The 18,128-nt window shown below is 43.3% G+C and overlaps 1 protein-coding gene and 1 long non-coding RNA gene across 2 annotated transcripts in view; one reads left to right on the top strand and one right to left on the bottom strand.

Moving 5' to 3' along the window:
- The window catches only part of LOC139613679 (uncharacterized), a 42,701-nt gene extending 29,087 nt beyond the window's left edge, over window positions 1-13,614 (top strand). The window contains exons 6-7 of the long non-coding RNA XR_011686802.1: window positions 13,082-13,287; window positions 13,477-13,614. This is a non-coding gene — a long non-coding RNA (uncharacterized lncRNA). The remainder of the gene's footprint in view (window positions 1-13,081; window positions 13,288-13,476) is intronic.
- rasip1 (Ras interacting protein 1) lies at window positions 6,167-15,904 on the bottom strand. Its single transcript, XM_071470484.1, has 16 exons — window positions 15,046-15,904; window positions 14,209-14,330; window positions 13,444-13,895; window positions 13,020-13,280; window positions 12,689-12,930; window positions 12,438-12,602; window positions 11,653-11,857; window positions 11,202-11,500; window positions 10,932-11,093; window positions 9,632-9,672; window positions 9,174-9,328; window positions 8,930-9,042; window positions 7,586-7,880; window positions 7,065-7,228; window positions 6,838-6,979; window positions 6,167-6,717 (listed from the first exon to the last, which is right to left on the bottom strand). The coding sequence occupies exons 2-16, from the start codon at window positions 14,328-14,330 to the stop codon at window positions 6,539-6,541; spliced, it is 2,997 nt and encodes a 998-aa protein (XP_071326585.1). The 5' UTR covers window positions 15,046-15,904; the 3' UTR covers window positions 6,167-6,538.
- Window positions 15,905-18,128: the final 2,224 nt, after the last annotated feature.

Genomic DNA, 18,128 nt, shown 5'->3' with positions numbered 1-18,128 from the left:
CTTCTTAACCACCATTATCATTATCTCCAAGTCTGAGTCTGATGGCCATCATTTACTTGTGCATCTGCACGACCTGTCACAACCCCACTGTCTCTTCAGCTTTATTTTCTTGACCTTGGTTCACTGTCGGAACTAACAAAAGCTTTGTCAGAGACCACCTTTATCACTGGTAGGCTGTGACTAAGAGGAATGAAATGGAAGTTATTCTAATCTTGCTATTCTTGTTCCCAACGTTTATGTGCACTTTGACCCCCTGCTGTTCCCAATTAACCATAAACTGCTCTGTTGGGAGAAGTTTAAATGCCTTACATGTCTTCTTCTATCAATAACAGTCAGTGAGTCAAGGACTCAGAAATGAAAATTTTCTATTTTTGGCACCAAGTTCACACACATTATCATTATGCCCCTGCCGCCACTGTCTTTTAATGTCTCCTCCTCCCTTTTCTCCCTGGCTCCTCATCCTCTTTCGGTTCATCAATCACATTGCCCATCCTCATCAGAGGGGTCAGCGTTGGATGTATGAATGGTGTCGTTGGCCTCAGTGTCTGCCTTGTATTACAGACGCCCTCGCATCTGGCTAGACCCCCGGTAGTGCCAGGAAGCATGCCAGGAATGCAAGGAATGGCCCAGTGAGCGATAAGAAGGAAATTTCCCGCAGCAGACTGGACTAAAGGCCCAGAAACAACAGGCACACAGAGAATCACCAGGGAGAAATGAAAGGGATGACGACAAAGAGTGGGGTGGGAGGGGATGGAACAGGATGCCTGGACAGACATAGGTCGAGGTTTGACACTAAGACAATAAACACAGTGACAGTGGCTGTCCTCGGAAACTGAGAGCAATGATGCGGATGGAGTGATGACACATGAAAAGAAGGGAATGGGATGGGTTGGGATGACTGGATAGAGATAGGTGAGAGTGTCAGGGCGAAAAGAGCTAATGAGCTGCAAGAGAGGTGGGGATTAGAAAAAACAAAGTGATGCCATGGAAGAGAATGACTGAACTAAGATAGCGACTGCAGAGACGTAAAGCAGACTTATCACCCATCCGAAGGGTGTTGGGCGAGGGCAAGGGACAACTGTGGGACAGGAAGAGAGGACAGAGATAGAGCCACGCCACAGGAATGGTGAACCCCTGTTAATCAGCCCCTGATTGGGTGACAGTGAATGGAAAGAGGAGGACATGCACAGGCTGATTTCGTGCTGGTGAATCCTTAGGTTGACTGACAGCGCCTCTTTATGACTCACCGACCTGGCTTTTCTACTGTCTCCCACACTGTGCCATCTGCAGAGGCTTTCAAGCTCAGTTTGAACAGCGAACACAACATTGCCAAACCCCTGATCCAGATTAGCTTCCCCTCTGTAGTGATCTATTAAATCTGAGTTTACATCAGTGTGTAATAACAAGTCTACATCCGTTTTGTCTGGCTGCTGGTGCTGATTTTCAGGGCAGCCAGTTGGTAATAGTTTTGAGCTGCTAAATTGCACCAGGAGGGATTGGATTAACTACCACCAGGGTCCCCAACCCCCCCACCCCGTCACCCCCACCCCTCACCCCCACCCGCCTCCTCTCGTTTCCTTCTTTCTCCTGGATTACATCAGAGTGTAGGCTTCTGCATCTGTGAGTAAGCACATACCTCGCAGTCACAGGGGAGGTCAGAAACATGTCTTATGTGTTAGAAAAGAAGGGGGATAATGGGATATATGGAGGAGGGCAGGAAGTATAAACAATCCTTCCTGTGCATGGTTTTCTATTCCTCTCCAAAGGAAAGATGAGCGATATAGAGGCCGGTTGATGGTGATCTAGTTTCTGTTTATGCATGCTGGTGTGTGTATGTATTTGTGTGTGTGCTTATTGTTCCTATCTGGCCAAAACCCAGTCATTTCTGTATTCAGATCATAAATAATGAGCAATCTGGAAGGAAATGAAACATTATCCATATAACTCCCCAGGGTGTATCTTGTATGACAATGATTCATTCCTGTAATATGACAGCATAGACCATGGCCAATTACAATAACAAAATCGAGATAGATAAACAATATTCCCAGCCACAATCTGGGCTTCTTTTCTCAAAACCTACGTACTAATTAATCTTCAAAGTAAAAAGCATTCTTGCATGACATAGCAAGTCCTGTAAGTCGCCACTCACATCAAATCAGAACACTTTCCCGGGTCAGATCAACATCATAAAGCTTAATAGAGACACAGTAAGTGCAGAACAATGTGATGAGGGGCAATACATGAGTCTTTTTTTGGACTTTATGGTGTGGTTGTACAGAAGAAATTGGGGTCAGAATTTGATCCAGGGAACGTGAACTGTTCTGTCTCTTGCTCGTACGTTTAGGTCAAAACCTCACATAATGACTTAGTGTGGTTCCCTGGCTTTTCGACCCATCTGAAACAGCTGACACAAGGCAGAAAGGTGGGTGTGTGAGTTTTGAAGAAAGGCAGTGAAAGGCGCAGGCAGACAAGAAGGAGAGCTAACGGTTTTTTTTTTTTGGTTTTTTTTTTTTGGTAACTCCATTAAAAAGAACCCCTGGGAAGTTTGGACAACTGACAGCTGAGGTGGAGTCTGGGGCAGCCAAGCAGGAGGGAGAGTGTTTTCATGTGTTTATGTGTGTGTTTCCCTACACTAATGGGACCTATATATACGGCCGCAGGGCTGTCTCTCAGGCCCTCATTGACTATCATGGGGGTTCACTCAGGAGTATAGCAACGGGCCTCGGGGACGACCTGTGGAACACCCCCGTTATCCTCCAGGGAGCGATGCCTTTGAGGTGCGGTCCCCCACCACCCTTCACCTCCAATGTGCCGAATCAGTGGAAGGCAGAAACTCAGAGAGTATCCCTGACACTAATATGGAAAAAAGCCTGTTTGGAGCGAATATAAGAGCAAATATTATTCTTCCTGAGCGTAACCACGGCGAGCACCTCTGACCTGGCAGTGAAAGTGCTGAAACAAAAAGCCCAAAGACTTTTTCTGCTCCATCAAAGGAGAGCTACATAAAATAAACATGGCCATCAGATTACCACGCTGAACACGGGGCCGCGTTAGCCCGCGCCGGCCTCCCTGCCGCCCAACCCCATAGCTCTATGGGAGTTAAGTGTGGGGTCTGCTCAGTCAACACCATGACGCAAAATGGAACAAGCCTCTGACAGAAGCCCCAGGCTGATGGAATAAGGCCCCTACCCACAGGCCCACAGGCCCCCCGGCCCGAGAGAAACATACTGAGCGAGAGCAAGGGAGACAGGAAAACAGGAGGAAAGAGAAGGAAAGGAGGGAAAAGGTAGATGAGGACATTTTGGGAAAAAAAGAGGAAAAGACCACCAGTCCCATATTGAGAAGCACACACATAAACGCACCGCTGCCCTGCACAGCCAGTAGCAGCAGGCCAGGACAGACAGCCGCCAGTGGAGAGAGAGCCGGGGCAGGGCAGGGCAGGGCAAGGCAGGGTACAGCGGTTGGTGGTGGTGGTTGTAGCTGCCAGTGAGACTGTGAGGCTTAGCTGGCCGGTCCCACTAACAGTGGACACCCTCAGCCCAGAGGATCTGACCTCACAGGGGTTCTTTATATCCCTGCGTGTGCCTGTGTGCATTTGTGTGTAGGGGCATGCATGTGCACCAAATAAAAAAAAAGAAAAGAGAAAGAGAAAAGTTTGTGTGTTTATGTGTGCATTTCACATTCGGATGACGTAACCAGGAGAGAACAGATCTGTCCCTTGAGGAAGACCAAGGTTTTTCTCTTGGCCTTTTAGTCACCTCACTGAGGCCCTGCTGTCCATGTCATCCATGAGTCTCCCCATCTCCAACCTCAGCCACAGTCTGTCGTCTGTCTCCATCTGACTGATTTCCCTCCCAGCACCTCTGACCTTCTCTCCAGTTGTCTCAAACCTCATTCAGATTCCTACACCCCCAGTCTGTCTTTTTGTCTGTCTGTGACCTAACAGAGATTTCCTTGCTCCCTTCTTCCTTTCCTGGCCTTAACACTGGACTTAGCCTGGAGCCACGCACAATGTTTCAATCAGGAGTCTCTGGTGACTGCGTCTCATACAGCCAGTTTCTTAAATATTTTCAGTCTGAGACCCAAAATGAGAGATCTATCTTTGTTTCTTCTGAGCCAGACTCATAAAAACAATATTGCTGTCTTTGCCCGTGTGGGATCAGGATAAAAATAAAAAAATAAAAAAAAGAAAAGAAACAGGTCCCAACTGTTGTAAGGAACCAGATTCCACAGTATTTGGTATGATGACTACTTTGGACTTATACCCTCACACTTTCCCCTCCGGTTTCCTGATAAAATATGCCTCACAGCCTCCATCAGTGGCCCTATAGTTGTTATATTGTATTCTGTCCTTTCCCCTGACGTATGACTTGAAAAACCTTCTTATACTTCAGGCATTACGGTGACGCAAGGCTAACGTAAAGTATTACCAGATCACAAATAGACACTGAGGCCATGCCAGGTTGTAGCTGTTAGTGTTAAGTGTGAGAGCCATGGGCTTTTTCTGGTTCCTGAAAATGACTCCTGTGTGCAGCAACAATGAACACAATCACTGTGGTCCACTGGGCCTCACACCAGCAGCATTGCATTACCGCGCTTGCCTCCCTACTGTTCTCCTTTTCTTTTCATCCTCCTCTCTTTTCTCCTCTGACTCAGCTGTTTTGTAGGAAACTCCATCTCTTTGAAGAAGGGAAGAATCTTTCATTACTCGACAGCAGGGAGAGAGAAGGAGATGATAGGGAGAGAATAACTGCCCCATTGTCTTCACCCCACCCTCCCTCCGTCCACCAGTGATAATTGTGTTGAGCTAATTACAGAGAGCCGCTACAACAGGTGTGGGACTCTGCACCTGGGTAAAGAAGCCTACTAAGTGCGTGTGTGTGAGAGAGAGAAGGGTTTTGTGTGTGTGTATGACTACACAATGCTGGGTGAAAGTGTGTCTGTGTCAGTAATTGAGATCACAGAAAACTGTGTGTGTGTCACATGCTTACTAAACCTTACATGTTAATTAATAGTACTCAGACATTGGTCACCATATTGTATCACAGACTACTGCAATATCACACAATCAGCGTGGACCTATACCAGTCTGAGCCCCATCTGTGTTTCATTATAAAGCTACAGACTACATCTGTATGACATTACTGGAAAGTTGAAATTAGCACACAAACACAGTCTCACTCTCACTCATACACCGCATTGAATTTCAAATGAGACTGATTACAATCACTTAATTGATAAATGTAACCACAGGGAGCCTCTTCTCATGATTCATAATCTATAACCGTTCTTTCTCAATGGCATGTTTTTTGATGTCAGCACTGCAAGAAATTGGAAAGACAGAACCGGAGGCTACAGTGATGATGTAAGCAGGGGGTCTCTCACGGGATTGATGTTTTTTTGAGCTTTTTACCGTAAAGGAATTCATCTGAGAAGCTGACCAGAAGAAAGGAAGCCATTTGGCTGGACGCCAAAGGAGGAGCATGTTCACTTGTGTTTGCCGAGACGTCACAGAGCTTCACTCTCAAAACAAAGAAAGCGGTGAACTGCTTTCTAAAGACGTCTGGCTGACTAGACAGTGAAATTGACTGGATATTACAAAATTGTGACAGTTCGAGTTCAGCTGTTACTCACTCCAAATAATGATATCACCTGTCTGCTGTCTGGTCATGACAACCACTTGCTAATTTATGCTTAATTAGATGGGCTTTTTTTTGAAGGGCTAGAGCATTATACCACAGTAATGAAATGGGAAACCCTATCAATCCACTTGAGTGTGTCACATCAACCAAAGGGAAATGAAAATCTCTCCTGCTCTTAAGTCACCAGATTTGACCTTTACGACAGCTTACCAAGGTAAAGGTAACCTTTGTGTGTGGTCATCACCGTCTCATTTGCTTGCTTGAGTCATGACCCTATGTGAAAATGCCCTTATTACAGGAAATGAGAATGTGTCTTTGGAACAGATGATAATGTAGTTGTATGATCAACTCCTTAGTCAAGCAGTTCTACCTGCAGACTCATCATTTCACGTCAAAGGGGAATGAGTCCTGCATTGCCACCTTGTGGAACGTGTCTTTGGTGTCGAAGCTGAGACAAGTGCCAAGCCCCAGGGGCCCTGCGGTGGGCAACAAACTTGTCAAAGAGTATACGGAAACTGTAGGTCTTTTAGACTAGAATTCAGAGTTTTATTAAAAACAAGTACTTTAAAAACATACATAGAAGCCAAGTCAAGCAGTCACATGAAGCATAACACTACATTGCCCAACAGACATGGGGTTTTACTCCCTGCTTTAAAATAAATTCTCTTAAGACATACCAAAGCCAATACATTTTTCTTACTTGAAAATATTTAAGTGAATAAATGAACTGATATGGAAATGTCATGAAAAAACAACCACCTAAGCACCAAAATGCAGAAAACATGTCCAGTTTGCAATTTTTTATTTTTATTTTTTGGTTTGCTGTTTGCCTTTTCTGATGAGATCCTTTTCACTTCTTTGAGACATCCATAAAGAGACAAATATGGGCTTCCTCAAAGCCGAGTCCTCTGATTGGCAGGGAGCTCATCCTGGTCGAGTCCCCACAAGAAGGTGCGGAGACGCGTTACTTCCTTTTGGAGCTCAGGGCTTGGGATTGGCTGGGAGAGGTCAAGGCGTGGCGTCTCATTTGGCAGGATAAGAGGAGGATGATCCAGGAAGCTCTCGAAGATGTCTGAAAGATGAGGGGATTACAAACAATTGCCTTGACGGACTTGAATTTTGATCATTTTGCTGCTTGTATTATTATACTATTATTACTAATAGTACTGATGGTAATAGAAGTTTGTTTCACCTCCACTCAGCTCTGTGCCTGGTGGAGGGGCCCAGGACGCAGGTGGGGCTCTGGCTGGCCCCAGCTTGTAATGAGTGAGCAGGTGGTGCAGCTGGGAAGGGCTTAACGAGGCGTGGTCCTCCTGTAGACTGGTCCAGGATGACTGGAAGATGAGAGGTTAATGGAGCATGTTAGCTGATATTTCATCAAAGGGCTGAGTTGGCACACTGTGTATGTAGCTGTATTACCTGGATAAGTCGAGTCTTTGGAATACACAGGAAGTTGACTGTGATTGACAGTTTCTTCATAAATTCAGAGGCAATGTCCCCTAATCCTGCCCCCTGTAGCCAGTCCAGGACTAGGTCCAAGTTTGTTCTGATCTGAACTGCTCTGGACCACGAAAACAATCCATCTGAAAAAAAAAGGAAGTGAATGTGGAATGGAACAGAAAGATGTGTCAATTTCTGAAAAACATGACCTGAAAAATATGATAGGAGATTATTCTGTCATCTAATCGAGCACTTTTTTCTTCTTATCAACTCAGTCTATATTATGTGACTCTGAGAAACTATGACTATGCAACTTTGAAAGAAAAAAAAAGAACAACACAATCTTCTTTTTACAAATGAAAACTTTAACTCATAAACAATAAAAATGACCCCTGCTCAATTCAATACATTCAGGGTTTTTGCCACTGCAGCCATATTTGGTCTGGTATGACCTTAGGTCAGAAAAAGTGACACAGTGACTTTAAGCTGTGCCCTCTCACCTCTCTCCAGCAAAGTATTAAGCAGGGAGGTGTTGGTGAAGAAGAAGAGGTAGCCAAAGGTTTGGGAGGTAAGCGGCGGGGACAGACACGCTTCCCGTGACAGCATGAGGGAACAGCGATACACTTCCACCAGTCCGGCAACCTTGGGCGGCAATGCTGACACATCATCCACCTCCCCGTCATCTCCTCTTTTTTCTTCTCTCTCTGCACCCCCAGCTCCATCCTTCTCTTTCTCTTTCTCCTCACTGGAGAATGGGTTGGTGTCCAGGAGGGCTGGAAGTAGTGAGTACAGGGTCTTTGTGGACAGAAAGGACAAAAATATGAGTTCATTTGTTTAAAACAAAACAAAATAAAACAAAACATTTACATTTCTGGAATGATGGATGGGGAGGAATCAGATTAAGTTGGGATGGTTGGAAGGTAGGAGTGTTGGTTTGTAGGGTGATGGCAATGACAGCCTGTCACCAGATCTACCATTTTGGTCCAGGCTGAAATATGTCAACAAATACCGGATAGGCTGCCATGAAAGTTTGTACAGACGTTCATGATTTCCAGAGGACTTTTGTAATCCTTTGACTTTTACTCCAACATCACCACAAGATTGACATTTGTGGTTAAGTTTGAAATATCCCAACAACTCCTGGAATGAATACAACTTTGCTGATCCATTTCCCTTTTCTCCAACACCACCTTTTAGGCAAAATTCTAATTGGTAATTTTTTCTCAAATACCTGTGAAACTAATGCCTTCCCACAGGCCTCAGCTGCGCAAATGTTACTATGTTAACACACATAACTAAGATGGTGAACATGAACATTATAAATGCATTACACATCAGCATGTTAGCATTGTCACTGTGAACATATCAGCTTCTAGCATGACTGTAGACTGTAGTCCCAAGTCTATACTACATGCTAAGCTGGAAAAGTATACTGAAAACAGACACTATGCAGTCTGAATACAGTCAGTTCTTGCATGTGCTGTTGATGCACACTATTCTTCCACAATGCTAAGCACAAAGGAAATGAAGGACATGCTCACAGCTGGAAAAAATTAAAATAAATTATGGGTGGTGGTGAGACAGCTCTAGAGAGATCTTGGTAAACAACAAAAATAAGTGTTAAGTCTTAAGGAAGACATTTTGCTGTCTCTCTTTGAAGTTTAAGTGGTAGAGGCTTTCCAGAATCACAGCTTGGTCAGCGTCACTCTTATTGCAATGGCATCATTGCAGTGTGTTGATTTTTTAAAAATGCTAATTGCTCACACAGTGTACAGTGACAATTAGTGTACTGTATAGAATTAGTATTCAATATAGATTTGGACTTTTGTCTTGTCTTTTTAGACCTTGGTGAGGTGATACACACACTGCTGGAAAGTGTGCATAATGACGTCATCCAGCTGTGCCAGAGCTTCTGAGCAGGTGTCCATGTCAGCTGTCAAAACTGGGTCCCCGGGGGCTTTAAAGAAACGATAATTAAGATAGTCAGTAAAGACTTTGTGTCTGCTTTAATTTCAGTGTCCAAGATTGCCAAAGTCCTGTGGTAATTATTAAACTATCAAAGCTTTTATTGTTTCAAATCACCCTCACCTTCAAACTCCCACTCTTTCTCCATGGTTTCAACCTTGACCTGGAAGAAGTTAAGGAGCTCTGTGGCATTTGACATCCAGAACATCAGGGGTCGAAGGTCAGAAGACAGTTTCTGAACATTTGGCGTGCTTATCTCACCCTCCTGCTCTGTGGAACTGGACATAGCGTTTATGTAGTGTCAGAGTTATGTTAGCTGTAAAATGATTGTGAACATTCTCCTGTCAGTGTTTTGTTTGTGCTTTTAAAGAGAGAGACACCATACTGTGAATAAAAATAGACTAAGTTATTATTACTCAACAGTGTTTGAACCATTTTTCAACATCACATTGTTACAATGCTTTCATCATACCACAAAAATTTACCAAAGACATAACAGCACAAGCACAAATGTATCATGAATCACTCAGCAGGAGATCTCTAAACAGAGGAAACATGACGTAGAACAAAAATGCTCTTACTTTTGCGTGGGATGCTTATCCCCAAATTCCTTAATGTTATCCTGTAAAGAGAGTTGGAGACAGAAGAGAGGAGAGACATTTCAGCTTAGTGTGGGGGTGGAGGGGAGGGGGCAGAGTCTAGCCCTGCAGCCAGGACAATTACAGCACATTTTCCAGCAGGAGGGAAGTGACATCAGCTCATCCTCGCTCATGTCCACAACCTAGCAGGCCACAGTGAAGGGCATATGTCTGTCTGTTGGTTTTTCTGTCTGACTGAATGTGGCAATCTCAGTCTGCCTACCTGATGTTTTCCTGCCAAGCTTGTTTAAGTGTGGTCATGGCCATGCAATACTATCCCAAAAAGGTCCACGGTTTATTTGTTCTATGGATGAACTAGTCTTTGACCTCAGATATTTGATCAATTTACTTAACATAGCATTATATATATATATATTATGTGATGAGCTGTTGTTTTTTAGCCATGGCTAAACTATGGTATAACTATTGGATGGATTGGATGAATTGCAATGAAATTTGGTACAGATATTCATTGTTGCCAGAAAATGAATCCATCTGACTTTGGTGATCCCCTGATATTTCCTTTAGAACAACCAGCAGGTTGACAGTTTTAGCTTTGGATGAAATGTCTCCACAACTATTGGATGGACTGCCATGGAACATGGTACAGACATTTAACCCCCTCAGGTTGAACTGGAATGGCATTGCTAATTACCATGTAAAACTACTAACATGTTAAATTAATCTGGTTGTAATTGCTGTGATCAATTAGTGAGACCTTGACTTTTCATCCAGCACCACCATCAGACAAATTTTATCCAATTCTTTGGTTTATGATCAAATGTCACCAAACTTATGACATTTCATCAGGTTCAGCTGTATTTTGTGTTTAGTGTTAATCAGCAAAGGTCAGCATGCTAACACATTAAACAAAGTGAGCATTATGTCTGCTCAACAGAGTGCTAGCATTGTCATAGTGCACATTATAGAATGCTGATGTTAGCATTTAGCTCAAAGCACCACTGTGCTTGAGTAGTAAATAAATACAGGCTCACAGAGCTGTTAGCTTGGCTTAGTAATGTTTAAAAATGCTTTTTAATAAAGGCATAAAAATGTTTGACATTTTTATGCCTTTATTGCAGAGCTAACAGTAAAGAGATGACAGGAAATGATAAAGAGGGGGCAGAAATTACATACAACAAAGGTCTATAACTGAATTTATTACATGGTTGGCCACTAGGGCACTCCATGTACTGTAATTTTTTATTTTTTAATTTATACAGTGAGCTTTATTTTTACTTACCCAGACAATTTCTTTAATTAGATTGGCTGACTTGAGTAATAGATGTGGTGTGAGAGCAGGGTCCAGGTGTTTAGAGGCGTGATCTATCATGATTGACAGGAGATAAGCAGGAGCTAAAGGCCCCCCACCAGAGTCTGGAGAGGAATTTTTGGAGATTATCTCCTAGCAGAAAAGTGAGGGATAAACATAACATATGGCGTCAAGGCCATTTTCAGTGACACTAGATAACACAGTTATTATGAGTTTATATAAGTGAATTTTCTGTCTTACTTGTAACAAGGAATCTGCATGGCGGGGATGGAATTTCAAGACCGCCTCAGTTGATCCAAGGTACTGCCTCAGAGCTTCCTGTCTGTCCACCAGCCCTGAGGGACAGCAGGTGGTGGAGGCATCAGCTTGCCATGGCAGGGTCAGTGCCAGCGGTGGAGCTGGGGTGACACGGGGGTCACGGTACAGGAAAAGGAAGTGGTTCCCAAGACCAATCACATCCCCAGGCTTTAGGACAGTCTCCCTGTAAAGGGCCACTCCGTTGTGTGTGACTGCACCTCCCCTGAAGGGCCGTATCAGAGCTAGAATGAAATGAGATTAGAACAAGATAAAATATATCAAATACTGCATTAATGATCTTCATTTTAAGTTGCATAAAGTATATGGAAGCATAAAAACCTGCTGCTGTTTCACATTTTGTCGGACACAGAGTGTGAGCCAACGTTATTAGTACCTTGTCCAGTGGGCGTGTCGGGAATGGCTGAGTCTCTTCTCACCAATAAATGTCTAGCCAAAAGGTCAGGGGCAGAGAGGAACGTGTCCACCTTCAGAGGCCTCTTCCCCTTCCTCTCCCTCTCTCTGTCCTTCTCTCTCTCTCTCATTGTGGGCTTTCTTCCAAACACATGTGTATGCCCCGCCATGATGTACAAAACAAAATCCTAAACAAAACACACAGTGTAGAGTAGCAGAAAGTCAGGGAGGTCTGTTATCTTTTAAGTGGCATGGTTTATATCAATCTTCCATCAGATGTTAAGTTGAGCAGGAGGCGGTCGATAAGGTATGAAGTGTGTCACAGTTTGCTACAATGGAGACCTGTGTGAGGTCATTGTGTGAGATGGAGTGATGCACACAGAGGGGTTTTGTGCTTTCGATTGAGAATTTGTTGAGGCATTGTGCTGCTGTGAGGCTGTTTTGTGCTGGATGCTGAATGGGAGAGACGTGTAGAGGGATGGAAACCCCGATGGTATGTGGCGATTACAGACATGCAGGTATGATGTCAAGTTCAGGGTGTGTGCACATGTGTAGCCCTGCATAAATCCTCTGTATAAATCCTCCAAAAGATGCATGTGAGTTTTCACATGGGCACATTAGAGTGTATGCACCTTGCTATAGAGTGTGTGCACGTCAGTGTGTGTATGTGTCAGTGTGTGTTTATGTGTTTACATAGCATACGTGTGTGTGGGTGTTGTTTGTTAGCATTTGTGTGTGTCTGTGATATCATCTGTCAACATGTCTTGCCTTGCTCTGATCGTAACCCTGAAGCAACAGGAAGTATGGTCGGTCTGTGGGTGGAAGGATCAAACTTTGTGACATCACTTCCAGGTCGCAGCTGGAGTAATCCCTCTCATCCTCTGCTGGCTGATTCGTCCATCCAACCTTTGCTTCAGCTTTTGACGCCCTAATCTGAAATAACAGGTTAAGACATGATGCTCAGAAGAAAGAAAATGCACTATTAATGCAGTTCTTCCTCACCACATCACCTTCTTTACCTCTCCTTGCTGTGGGTTGATCATGCTCACAATGTTCTTCCTGTCCTGCACTCCTCCATTGTTATTCGGCCGGTTGCCAGAACCACGTGGGTCATTGCTGACATGGTTGCCTTGGCGACGTCGCAGACTGAGGTTCATGTCGCTGATGCTCCTCCTGAGCTCAGTGTTCCTTCCACGATGACCACGCTCACTCTCCTCTGGTCCGCCCCCTGATGACATCCTGCTCCGCCGCCAGCGCACACCTGTTGCCCAGGAGGACAATCAGTGCATCCCTCAGTTTGACCCCGTGTCGTTTATGAACTTAAAGATAGAGTCAGAAACTTGCACATACCTTGGTAGTTCTCTCCCTCCCTCTCCCGCTCCATCTCTCTCTCTCTCTCCTCTCTCTCATAGTCTTCCTTCTTTTGGATTTCAAAGCGCCGCTCAAACCCCTCCTTAGGCCGCCACATGTCCACTAACAACAAGGGACATTCCCATGGGGCAACACCTCTCCGGCACTCTGTCTCCCACTTGATAGCTCCATCTGGCTGCTGGATGGGCTTTCCAATGACATCACACAACAGGAAGTCCTCTGGGCTGTGTTTCTGGAGAACTAGAAGGTAATGAAGGAAGGGAAGAAGAGGGGAGGGGTAATTATTTTTCCATAACACTGCTGTTTATGTTTATATAAAGTCATTCCCAATTGGTTAAAAACATTTTGAGCAAATAATTCTACAGCAGAGGTCCAGATGAGAGAAAATTTCCCCCTCTCATACCTGCGTCATCTGTTTCCTCCCTCTCTCTCTCAGTGTAGCGTGTGATGACCTGGGCGATGAGCTGCCTGGCTGTGGAGTGGATGTTGGCCAGCAGGGAGCGATAGTTGGCTCCGCTGGACAGGGCATCTCCATAGATCTTGATCAGGCCTGGGGCAGAAGATGAGGCAGGGGGCAAGTAGTGGTGGGAGGAGGGGGTAGCTGAATGAGCCCAAACCTCTCTCTCCCTCTCCCCCACCGCCCGGTCCCGGTCGCTGTTGGAGCGCCCCCGCAGAAAGAGATGGGAAAGGCGCTTTGTGCGAGACTGGGTCCCAGCAGGCCGCGGCCTGAGGAAGGCTGGGGAGGGAGATGGGGATGGGGCGGGGGAAGCCAGCGAGGGGGTGGAGTTAGAAAGGGAAGAGGAAGGAGCAGAGGGCGCCTCGTGGAGGGAGGCTGCGTCAGAACTGGTGGTGGACCTGGTAACAACAGAGGAGGGGAAGACAGATGGAGGAGAGAGGAAGGAGAAAGGAAGAGACCAGTCAGCTGTGAATTATGACTGACAAACAAGGACTAAAATAAAACAGGGAAAGGTTACAAGGTTTAAAGGATCCTAACGACAATGGAAGTAAGATAAGATGACATCAATACACAAACTGTTCATTCAACAATACTTATCAGGAGCAGAACTCTAACTAAACAATAAGTGGCATGAGGGTTGCTTAGCCTGGCACAGAATGTGTGTGATATCGAAACAAAACAGGAATAAAAATGTGAGAACTTCAGACTAACTTGACAGAGATAGCGCTGGGCCAGCGTCCTCCTAGCTTGGCAAAGTGTTTCCTAGGTGAGTTGATCCACAGACCCACTGGGAAATGGAGCTTTCTGAAGCGAGGACTGCCAGACCCCTCCATCTGACAGAAAGAATTAAGGAGAAATTTGGCTTTTCAATTCAATCATCTGCAGGATGTCAACATACTGTAAATGACATGTTTCCTCCAATCTGCCTCCCCACCGTAGTGAGGAATGTGTTGCAGTAATGCCAGGATTGAAACAATATAACAATAGAATGATGTCACCTTCAAAAAATATCAACAGGATACCTTACAACAGGTTGTCAACAGAGTGAAAACAAACAAAAAAAAACTGACCCAAACCCCCCCCAGTCAGCCCTCTGAAAATCATAGCGTGTATTGACCATTCTGAAACAGGAAGCATGTTATGTGGGACTTGTCCAGCTGTTGTAGTGACAGGGAAAAACCCACTCCAAAGGTCACTGCCTGTCTATTTCTCAGTGTTATGCTTATGTGAATTTCCACCAAAATTTGAGAATCACGCTTGCTATTTTGGAGATCTAAAGGTAGTCATTGCATTCCTTTGGATAACTAACAAAGTTTCTTCTTCTGCACCTCTTCGTGCATAATCTCTGATAAGACTGAAAATCTTTTCATATCTTGTCATGTGTGTCCACACCTAAAATTTGTGGTTGTCATTGTAGACAGAAAAGAATGAGATTTTTAACAAGCAGCCTGTCCTCAATGTTGTGGTGGAATTGAAAAAATATCAAATCAAAAGGGTACAAGAAAGAAAATCAAGTGTTTTTAGTTATTAGATAATGAATATACTTACCCACAGATACTTCTGATCCTTCTGTTGTGTGTTGTGATTATCCTTCGCCACCTGAATGCTAACACGCAACTCAAAGTAATCGAATAACTTTATATGTTTCCTTCTCCTCACAACGAAATTCCATTTTTCAAAGGCCTAAACCTGTCACTCATCTACATACACATCTCTAACTCTAATCATCCATTTCTCTTTACTGAAATACCTTCTTCTTTAGTTTTTCTCTCTAACTGGACAAGCTCTGCTGCCTCCCTCTCCCTGGCTCTCAGCCTCTCTGGGTCTATAGATAGAGAAACGGGCCCATTGTTCTAAGTGACAGAATTTCCTTCCTTTGCAGTGGACAACACCTATATCCTGACTGAGTGAGAGAGAGGGAGAGATTGGTAGAAAGCAAAAGAAGGGTGAATTTACACACACATATGTTGTACACCACAAAGCAATCTGGCTATTTTTGGTCTGTGTGGATAAACAGAAATGTGGTGTCGCTCTTTCATCCTAATAAAGTTTAATTACATCAATCTAAGCGCTGGGACGGATTCTCAAGAACATGCCCATTTAAATCCTGTACTATGTTGTGGTTTCACAATCACAGTGCATCACACAACACAGAGAAAATGACCCAGTTGGAAGTTTTTGCTGGAAAGAGGATGAAGGAAATGCACCCAGTGAGACAGGAAACTAGAGGGAGCAACAGAGACACCTGTGATCTTTGACCTGGTCTTCAACAGGAAAATGGTGATGGAAAGAGAAAGGCGACTGTCACTGTGTCCCAGTTAAGGGGCTCGATCCTCTGAAGTCCACATTGCTAGATAGAATACGTCATTATCCACGAATAGGTTTGTCCCATTTCAAAGGCTCCCCCATTGTTTCAAAGTGTCTGTATCCACTGAAAGAGAGGAGAACAGATTACTGCCATTTAAATGTGGACAATATGAATAGTAACTGTAACATTAGCCTGATATTATCATTAGTTGTCATTGTCTGAATTGTATCGATACAAAACAATCAGGTCTTACTGTAATTGCCCTCCTTGCTAATCACAATTTTTAAGTAACTAATCGCCCAGTACCAATAGACTGACTGATATATATAAATGCTGTTATATGACCGTTAAATATCTGTGGTCACTTCAAAAGGCAAATACAGATTGTAAGCCTTCTATGTTATCAAACAGAAATATTGTTTATTCCAATAAATTTAAAAGTAATACTATAATCATTAGAGTTCAAGTGGTTACATCATAAAAATTGTATTTTCTTGTGGCCTGAGGGGAACTGAGTCAGCGTTCTTGACTTGAATCAAGTATCTAATGACTTTAAATAGCAATTGATAAACTAAGAAAGACTCGCATTTTGACTATGACACTAACAATTATTTGTGACTACATTTGGACTGAAATACCAATGCCAAGCCCAGAGATTAAAACTTAAATTGTTATTATGTGGGCTACTTAAAAATTGGGTCTATGTTTGTCATGGCAAACAGGAGGAGAGTATTTGGCCATATTTGGCAAAGAGGAATATGAGTGGTGAATGCTGTGAGAATACAGATGGACAACAGAGAAAGGGATCATGTCACTTTGAAATGTTGCTATGTATATTTGGTTTTTTTTTTCTAACCAACAAAAATTGAAGTTGACCACAGCTGCAGTCCTCCAAGGAACAGAGGAAACTGGACTAAATTTGAATTTTGTGCTGAATTTTGCCAGCCCCCTTCCAAGTCTACAAGCTTATTTGATACTGAAAGGATATATATTGGGTGAAGCACTGCTTTAAGCTGATCTTAACTAGAAATCAGATAGTCCTGTACTCAGTGAGATCCAGCTGCTAACATGAGAATATCAAAAAAGCAATGATATATTTACCTGTAAATGATCTACTTTGTCTCTGTTGCATTAGATTCTTAAGCAGAGCTGATCCCACTGTTACAGGCGCCTTCAGTGGGATACCTCCTCGGCGCAATGCTACACTTATACTTCATGTCATCCACAATATGGAGGTTGCTCAGTGGCAATGAAATCTCATCTAATGAGAGATGTGAATTTCTTCTCTCAGACAGGATTTATTTGCTCGTTTCCCCAGTCTTCCATGATAGTACACTAAATTTAATATCTTTCTATTTTCGTTGGTTAGACAACAAAAGCCTTTTCGGGGGATAGAATTGGGCATTTTCCACCATTTTCTGACATTTTATACATTAAAAGTAATATTCACATGTATTGATAATGAAACTAATTGTTGGTTACAGCCTTACCATTCTCCTTTGATGGAATATTACGACCTTGCCTTAGTTCTTCTTTGCATTAATTTCTAACAAATGTGAGATTAACTAAATTAAATTATGTGGATAGAAATTATCTGGATTAAATCTGGGGCTTCTGGGGCTCCAGCCACTTCTTTCTAAATATTTGGTTTTACCGCTGCCATAACAACAATGATCATTTTGACACAAAAACATAATTACAAGAGAAGACAGCCTAGTGATAATTATTACAGTTAAACAGTTTTTGAAAATATGAAACCTGAAGTAGACAGCTCCAGTAGTTAAGGGCATGTTCAAATGTATGCAGATGCTTCAGAGAAGTCAGCTAACAAAATATGCATTACATAAAAAGTTTCAGTTTTCAATATTAAACTTTGCTAAAGAAATCATAAAGGATCAGTGGGGATATCTGGCAATTTTGCCAGCATTGCACTGGGTTGCAAATGTGAGACCTGTGAGAGCAGTAACAAGCCCAACAGACTCAGACTTCGGCTTGAAGTATAGCCATTCAGGCAGCTCACCAGGTGTTTTAATAGAGATATGGCAAACACTGTATAGAATTCAAGTGATGGGACTAAGTACGACATTTGCATGGATATAGGAGTCAAAGGAAATGAATTAGCTGGCAAATGTGCAAAGGGAGCCACAAAAAGAAATGACTTTGACATGATCATAGCTTAAGTAAAACACAAATGAATGGGACCTTAGAGAAATAAAGCTAAAATTTGATTAAGATAAGCGTTATCTGTTTTTGTTTCAACATCTTAGGAAAAGGGAGTCTTTTTCCTTTTTAATTTTCTTCCCTTTTTTATTCTTAACATTAG

Source organism: Trachinotus anak, unplaced genomic scaffold, assembly GCF_046630095.1.
Source record: "Trachinotus anak isolate AG129_WGS33_773 ecotype Australia unplaced genomic scaffold, CSIRO_AGI_Tana_v1 ptg000032l, whole genome shotgun sequence".
Classification (NCBI taxonomy): Eukaryota; Metazoa; Chordata; class Actinopteri; order Carangiformes; family Carangidae; genus Trachinotus; species Trachinotus anak.
The sequence above is the reverse complement of the archived record's forward strand: the minus strand, read 5'-3'. Positions and strand labels throughout refer to the sequence as shown.

Excerpts from the sequence above, each read along its gene's own strand:
- rasip1 (XM_071470484.1), bottom strand. The coding sequence starts at position 14,330 with ATGGAGGGGTCTGGCAGTCCTCGCTTCAGAAAGCTCCATTTCCCAGTG. Across the intron at positions 13,281-13,443 it reads GGAGGAAACAGATGACGCAG|TTCTCCAGAAACACAGCCCA; the intron begins GTATGAGAGGGG and ends ATTACCTTCTAG. Across the intron at positions 9,673-10,931 it reads TAATTAAAGAAATTGTCTGG|GATAACATTAAGGAATTTGG; the intron begins GTAAGTAAAAAT and ends CTCTCTTTACAG.